The sequence below is a fragment of the Haplochromis burtoni genome, unplaced genomic scaffold (genome assembly GCF_018398535.1).
Source record: "Haplochromis burtoni strain Fernald_Lab_line unplaced genomic scaffold, NCSU_Asbu1 Contig_342, whole genome shotgun sequence".
Lineage (NCBI taxonomy): Eukaryota > Metazoa > Chordata > Actinopteri > Cichliformes > Cichlidae > Haplochromis > Haplochromis burtoni.
Window position 1 is genome coordinate 648,777 of NW_024582703.1, and position 7,908 is coordinate 656,684.

The 7,908-nt window shown below is 36.2% G+C and overlaps 2 protein-coding genes across 2 annotated transcripts; both read right to left on the minus strand.

Annotated features, from left to right (window-relative positions):
* Nucleotides 1–348: 348 nt before the first annotated feature.
* Nucleotides 349–5,309, minus strand: LOC102297508 (class II histocompatibility antigen, B-L beta chain). Its single transcript, XM_005953026.2, has 5 exons — nucleotides 4,235–5,309; nucleotides 3,872–4,138; nucleotides 3,267–3,560; nucleotides 3,042–3,176; nucleotides 349–2,703 (listed from the first exon to the last, which is right to left on the minus strand). The coding sequence occupies exons 1-5, from the start codon at nucleotides 4,284–4,286 to the stop codon at nucleotides 2,654–2,656; spliced, it is 798 nt and encodes a 265-aa protein (XP_005953088.1). The 5' UTR covers nucleotides 4,287–5,309; the 3' UTR covers nucleotides 349–2,653.
* Nucleotides 5,310–5,453: 144 nt separating this feature from the next.
* Nucleotides 5,454–6,802, minus strand: LOC102297208 (H-2 class II histocompatibility antigen, A-Q alpha chain). The gene is made up of 4 exons (XM_005953025.3): nucleotides 6,668–6,802; nucleotides 6,292–6,534; nucleotides 5,885–6,166; nucleotides 5,454–5,796 (listed from the first exon to the last, which is right to left on the minus strand). Exons 1-4 carry the CDS (start codon nucleotides 6,720–6,722, stop codon nucleotides 5,666–5,668), a joined length of 711 nt encoding a protein of 236 aa, XP_005953087.1. The 5' UTR covers nucleotides 6,723–6,802; the 3' UTR covers nucleotides 5,454–5,665.
* Nucleotides 6,803–7,908: the final 1,106 nt, after the last annotated feature.

Here is a 7,908-nt window from a genome sequence, read left to right on the forward strand (position 1 = left end):
GTATACTTCATCTCTATTCTCTACCATCAGCCAAGCAAGCTGATTCATTCACCATACACACATGGATCACTCTCCAACAAAAACCAAAGCAGCTAAAATTGATCATCAACTTATTTGGCTACTTAACTGACCAGATCAATATCCCAGAAGTTTCATCAACTTGACAGTATAGTCTGATTAAAAAGTTTTCATTCAATTTCTTTGAACACTATATTCTTTTTACATGTGAAAAACACCACCTTAGTGGGCCCCACCGACTGTCTGCTCCTTGCATCTGACTGCCAGCAAAAAAATCTCTACATATGATATAGATATAATATCTCTAAACACAGATGGATCTATCAACAATCACAAATAATAATAGCTTTATTTGTATAGCACTCTTCAAAACACAGAGTTACAGTTATTCACAGTTTAAATAAAAGCCATACATTAAAGATAATTACACATATTTCACCACGCAGTCAGACATTCATTCCAACATACATACATACTTGCAGAGATGCAAATGGCTGCATACTCAAAAAAAAAAACCCCAGAAAGCTAGAAAGATAATCTATAAACATGTGTTTTCAGCAGAATAAAATCATAAAACCAAAATAAATGAATAAAAATCACAGAATCACAGCAAACCTCGCCTCAAGTTTTAAAATCAGACAGAGGGACAGTCCAGAGACCCCAGCTAGAGTATCAGAGAGGCTGACTGCAGTGATATCATAAGCTCTGTCTTGAGTGTTGTTGTTGAAGCTCTCTATGCACTGTTCTTGAGCTAATATGAAGGCCACATGAAGTCTGAATGTCTGTAACTCTCAACTCTGCATGTGGTTTATAAAACACTGTAGTTTCCTCATTCTGAAGAGGTGAATTCAGAATGTGTGTGCGTGTCAATCAGGTTGTGTAAAGTGACAGCACTAGGCCTTTGCCAAATGGTGTAAGGTTGAAATTAAGTGCCTTCATAAGGTACTTGGCCACAGAGTGATTGGCAGAAAGCGATAACATCAAAGAACAGGTGTGCTTAAATGAGTGCCTGTGGGTTTTCCCCTGGTTTATTTCTTAGTGCTGCTGAACATCTTCCAAACAGATCAGTTCCTGTTTTACACAATGCTACCTTTGTTTTTACTAAAACCTGTTTATCCTCTTACTGTTCACCACTTACGTGACACTATTCCCTTAAAAGTAAATACTGCCCACAGATTGAAAGCCATGGCAGAGGTTTGCACTCTGAGTGCTTCTTGCTTGTTCTGAAATTGCTGTCAGTCGTACTTTTACGTTTCCTTTAACTTAACCTGATTTTTATTTTCTTTGGGGATTTTTTGTTTTAATCATTGTTGTATTTATATAAAATTTTATTTCTTTATTCTTTTGATCCTCCTGCTGTAACACAATAATTTCTGTTGTGGGATCAATAAAGTATTTCTCTGTCTATCTATAGAGTGATCCGTGGACGTTGTGGATTTATTATCAGGTCGGATTCAACTCTGTTTCCAACTGTTTACACCGCTGAATGTTGCTTCTTTGCATTACCTTCTGGGTACTGCATCTTCTCATATATTAGCCTTCCTTGTTGGTATAGCGGTAAGTATCCCCACCGGTTGGACCTGTGCTAGATATTTGTTTGATGCCTCGATGGTGAGATTTTTTTTGAGTAGCATTCAAATATCTCAGTGAAAACAGAATAAAGATTACCACAAAGTAAGAAAGCACAAGACAAGGCTAATCAAAAGGTATAGGCTGAAGCATATGCTTATTACGCCAACCCTTTCAACCCATGCGGCTCCTTTACACAGGGCTCGAAGCAAAGAAAAAAACAAAGCAAAGCAACAAAACAAAAAAACACACAAGAGACAAAACAAAAAACGTTCCACCTTAGATAAGCAACTACATCAAAGCAAAACAACCAAGAGTTTCAGTATTGTTATTATTATTATTATTGCTCTTTTCATTCTTGATTTATATATTTTTCTAATACTCTATTTTTAAACATGTTTTTAAACAAGGAAAATGAACTACACCTTTTTAAATCACTGTCATAACTATTCCACAAGTTAACTCCTCTAGAAACACATCTTTGCTTTATGTTTGTCCTTATCTTGTTTGTGTGTTTTTTAAAGAAACCTGTTCCCATATTGACTTTCTCTGACTTTAAACAGCTTCTGAGTACTGTGGCAAAGCAAGTTATTTTGTGCTTTATACATTATCTGTGCCATTTTATATTCAACTAAATCATAAAATTTCAGGGTATTCAGATTAATAAACAAAATGTTAGTTGGTTCTATATAGTTGGAGATAATCATTCTCTTACTTAATTGCTAGGAAGGTACCATGTGGGTGTGCATACTGTGGGTAGCTTTTGAACCATCCTATTATTCCAGGGTTTTTCTACTTTTCCACTTTCACCACTGGTTAACTCACAGGGTTTACTGCTTAATGAGGGTTAATGGCAGTAGATACAGTGTAATCATTTTTCTATAAAATTATATTACTATACTGTATAAGAGTATTAACTACATTACAAATGTATCCTCTGTCCCGTAGGTAAAAAATGCAAAGCCCCAGTCACTCACAACAGACATCGTTATTCAGAGAGCTGTGATATTTGGGGCACCTTGGATGGAGCGTGCCTGTATTTTCTTGAGCCTGTTTGCTCAGGCTGTTAAGTTGCTCCAGCTTCAGGAAGGGATTCCACAGGAATGAACACTTGTCCTGTTAAAAAGAAGAGCATATTTATCATTTTAACAACTCTATTGGTCAGATTTACTAAGTTAGCAAAACTTAATATTGTTGCAACCACAGAAAAGGCCCAATTTATGAACACAGCAAGAGCAGCATAGAAAAAAATGATGATGATGATGAGGCAACAGATCTACTTAGTAATGATATGCACTGTAGTAAGAATAGGAACAGGTTTTTTTAAGGATTCTCTTGAAAACAGAAGGTTAAAGAGACAAAGTCATGAAAGTTACTGAGTGCTGGGCACACCGAGGCTTTCAGTCTTAGATCAGAATATGTTACGTTATGTACACTTCTACCAAACTCCTTACTTTGACACACAGTGATGTATGCAGCAGACTTCTTATTATAGTAGATGATTCCAGATATTGCAATAACAAATCCAGTCACGAGTCCGCACAGCCCAACAGCTATTTGAGTTCGTTGTTCCACTGGGAGGGAGGGGTCTGAAACAGTGAGATAAAAGTGAAACTCGTAATTATGCAGCTTCAGTTTTATCTCTCTACCTTTAATTGGCATCACAGCAGCAAACTTACCCCAGACCACAAACATCGGCTCGGAGAGACCAAGGTGTTCGACCATACAGGCAATTTTTTCTGCTGAAGTTGGGATGTACTCCAGGTAGGAATGAGTCTGGTAGTACCAGTCACCATCAGGCATCACGTCAGAGTAACTGACATCTGTGGTCACCTCCTGGCCGTTCCTCATCCACATCATTCTGATTTGTTTTGGATAAAAGTTGTAGGCACTGCACACAAGCGTAGATGCGTGCTCGCCATTAGGCCTTTTCACTGATTTTAGTCTGACGGTGGGTATAGTTGTCAGATTATCTTAAAAAAAACACAAGTTCAATGCTTATGATTAAGAAAAATACATTAATGCACCTCCTCTGTGAACAGATGTACTCCTTAAATATATGTAATGTATCGTAGAATCGTTGTCAATTATGGCATACTTGGAAATCAACTGTAATGTCATGCAACTGAGCAAAACAAATGAAGTACTATTTTTATTTACAGTAAAATAAATATAATAATCTTATGTCATCAAAAATTATCAGAAAAATATTTGATGTAAAAATTTCACGCCATCAAAACTCCATTCAACATTTTAAAACATTATTAAGAAACAAATCTCTTACATATGGATTGGATGAGGTCTGATGTGTCCGTACACAACAGTTTCCTTTCAATCTTTCTTGTTAGTGCATCAAAGGGATCCCTGTTCCACCATTTTGCTGCTTCAATTGAATACGCTGTGAATCCCGTCCAGTTGCCTCTTGTGCTGTTGTACTCCATCATCAAGTTCTTATTAAAAATACTAGTTAATATGTACTCGGTTTTTTCAAAGTGTGGCCCTTTGAATGTACAGCATGCTCTCACTTGGTAAAAGTCTTCATCTGTGAGAACTGAAATAAAAAGAAAGAAATGTACTGACGTTAAACATAATAATTCGAATTTAATATTTCACTGATTTGTTCAAACAGAAGACCTTTGCAGCTCACCTGGACTGAAAAGAGAGGCAGCCACAAACAGGATAAGCTTACGAGTGTACATGTTGCATGTGTGTTGTACGACGATTCAGGAAGATGACTTAATCTGCAGCATTTATATGTTCACCAAAACGAGGAAGCGAAAGCAGATAGGCTGATATAACAGTAAAACACTCAGTGGAAACTCCCTCTATCCATTACATTTATGACAATAACTGATAATGATTATGACTTTGCTCCTTTGTTTAGCTAGCTCTTGTTTGTGCACTAATACTAGATGAAGTGACTTCTGTGGACAATCAAACTGTTGTTTGACAATCAGAAACAGTAGAGAGATGCGGGAGCATTTTATGTTGAGACTGTAAAGAAGAATGTTTTGAACTATAGATTAAATGTGCATAAATTATAAAGATTTGACATGTTGGTTAATTAAGTTCTGTTAGATTTTGTAAATGGATGATAAGCAGATGAAAAATTCATATAAAGAACCCGACTCTAGCAGCAAATGAATGTTTAGAGCTTAAAATAGATTACAGAATTCAGCCTACAGATATGCTTTCACTTTTCTAACAGCTCTTGTGAAAAACATTACTGAAATTTTCTTGTCGGTAAAGTGAACTGTATAACAAAACCTCATATTCTGTCGCAAAAATAAGGCACCTAAATAATCTCTGCAACTAACTACAAACTTCTTAAAAACTATTTTTCATTTTCAGTAAGTTTCCAGAATGTTTTCACTTGTATTGGTTTATTTATATATTTTTGTAAACTTAGTTTTCACATCTGTGTAAATAATAGTGTAGTAATTAATAATACTTATGAAGTGTGATGACTTACAATCAGGTAGACGTCTCAGCAACAATGTGTTTAATTCGTTTATGGATACATTCTTTTTTCTAGTCTGGTTTTTATTTTATTTCAGTTGGAAAAAAAAAACCCCACCATTAAGTCTTTTTTTCTCATTCTACTTGGCATAATGCACCTAATATGATTTTAGAGTTATGGATCATTAGTGAGGCATATTTCAGCGCTAGAATACCAGTAATGCAAACTTCAAGCTCTGCACTAACGCTAAGAACCAAAAATGTGCTGCAGCGTGTCACATCTAAAAGTGTCGTGTGAAAAGTGCTGGTATCACCGTTCAGCTTTACTGCACAGTATTAATAGTATGAAAGAGTTTTATTATAGAAACACTGACACATCAGCCAAAGAACTACTGCTTTATTTTTTAACTAGAAAGACTTAAATCTGTGGGACTAGTGTATTCATAATGGAAAATGTCAATTGTCGCTGGTAATTTTAACACAGCATATGAGCCATTACACAAGGAATGAAAATAAGAGACAGTTCAGGTTTCTCAGTAAACACAGATGAAAGTTATGCCTGCTGGAAACAAACCAAGGACTATGCAATCTGAGCTCTATAAAATATGTAGTATACATCTCAACCAGTGGGACCAGATTTCCCTGCTTTAAAAAAAAAGTAGGTTCCTATGAAAACTCCAATCAATCCAAGACTCAGGCCAAGTCCACAGAAGACAGCTGGACCTTTGCTGAGCTCATCTGTTTCAACCTCTGCAGAGGACAGCAGAAAGAAATGATGAATTCTAGACATTAAATCGTAATATATGTGCTAAAATATCTGAAGCTTCTTTGTTCTCACCCCAAAACTTGGTCTGAGGCTCGTCCAGCAATTCATGTTCCACAGTGCAACTGTAGATGTCTCCTTTCTCTGGCACAAAGTTGAAGTAGGACAAAACATAAGCAGTCCCATCAGGATTGGACAAAGTTTTGATGAAAGGGTCTTCCACTGTTACTTCTACATCATTCTTGGTCCACTTAATGTTGATCGAAGGAGGAAAGAAGTGGTTGATGAAGCAGATGAGGGTATTATCTTCCCCTGTTATCACTTCATCTCTGGGGTAGATGATGAATTCTGGTGGTTCTAAATTAAATGAACACATGATTTTCTTAAATTCAACTTTCTGTTTTAAAAAAAAAGATCTAAAAAACTTGCAGCATAAACAGTGAAAACTGAACAGGAAACATAACAGTTTGAGTTTCACTGACCTTTTTTCTTTATTACAGACTTGTCTGGCTTCCATCTGTAGATGTCATTTTTGCACATACTTCGATATAATACTGCATATTTGTAGGCGTCGGGTAAATGAAAACTTACGGGAATTTTGCTCTCCCAAATCAGAAGATCTTTTTTAAAGTCTGCATAGTATACGTCATCACCATCGAATGCTGCACAGATTTGAGTATCACTTGAGTCAAAACATCCATAGATGTGACAAAGTGTATGACTTCCTAGGATCAAGTGACAACACAGTTAAAAACACAGTGTTAATATATTCTAAATTACAAAAACAATAAATCATAAACACAGCTTACAAGATGAAAGTTTACGGATTAACCAGTAATGGGAAATAATGATACCTACCTTCAGCCTCGACGCAGGCTGCTGTAGACAAAATAATTATGGTTTTAAGGAACATATTCAGTCTGTACTTCTCGGTGTTCTGCCTTGTCTTTAGTATCAAAGTTGACGCTGATACAAGACAACTTCCTCATTGTTAAACAAATCATATAAATGTTGCTGGGAAGAGAACAGGAGGAGGGGAAGAGTCAAGTAGAACTTGCTGAACAGCTTAAACTAAGATAAATACAGTTTATTGAGCAAAAAATCAAATCCAAATGAACACATTCACTGTGGATACTGTTGGGTTTTTATGAGAGCGAAGCCAAAAATGCTCAAATTATCAGTTTTCACAATTTATAATTAAACATTTAGAATTTCAAATTAGTTTTACATGGTGCCGTGGACCTCCGTCTCTCTGGCTCAGAGACAAAATGCTGCTATACTCAGGCAGTAAAGACTTTTATTGCGTGTGGTAAAACCAGAATGTTAACATGATTGGTCAGCAGTTGGAGACTTTAGACTGTGTATGCCGGCTTGTACACATACACGAGAGACACGAGAGTTCTTCTTTACTTATGTTTACTGTGCTTCTCTAAACGTACACAGGTACACCGTAGAACTGGTGATTACAATTGTACAAGAAAATTATATTCCAGCCTTTAAACATATTGCAATATAAAATTCACAAAATATAAACAAACATACCACTTTGGCCTGCAAGTGGACAAACCAGTGTATTTTGAGCTTAGGACTTGTTATCGCTTCTTTGGCATTCACACATCTCGACTGTCACCATGAGCAGCTTCTTTGAGCTTTTTTTCCCAAAACAGGAAGTGGCCTCTGGCCTTACCTTAAATGTTAACATGCTCAACATAAAAATAAAACATACAAAATAAAATGCGTTAATTCAAATTACATTATCATTACAAGAGCTCCGCCTAGTGGTCAAGTACTAACAATCCAACAGCTGTTACACTATGTCTGACTCATGTTTCTTCTTCTGCACCTTTTTGGACATTCCCTAACACCAGAATTCATAGCCCTGTTGTTCTCTAGACAAGTTAGAACTAAAGTTTTATACCTTGTGATGACATCACCAGTCCTGGCGGATGATCCCTCTCACACATTCCTCAGAGAAGAAGGCTTCTCTCTTCTTATGGCTGTTAGTATCTGAGTCTAAATCCAAAGCTATCCTACAATGCATATCTGTGTGCAATATAGGATCAAACATAATATATATCACATATATATATATATATATA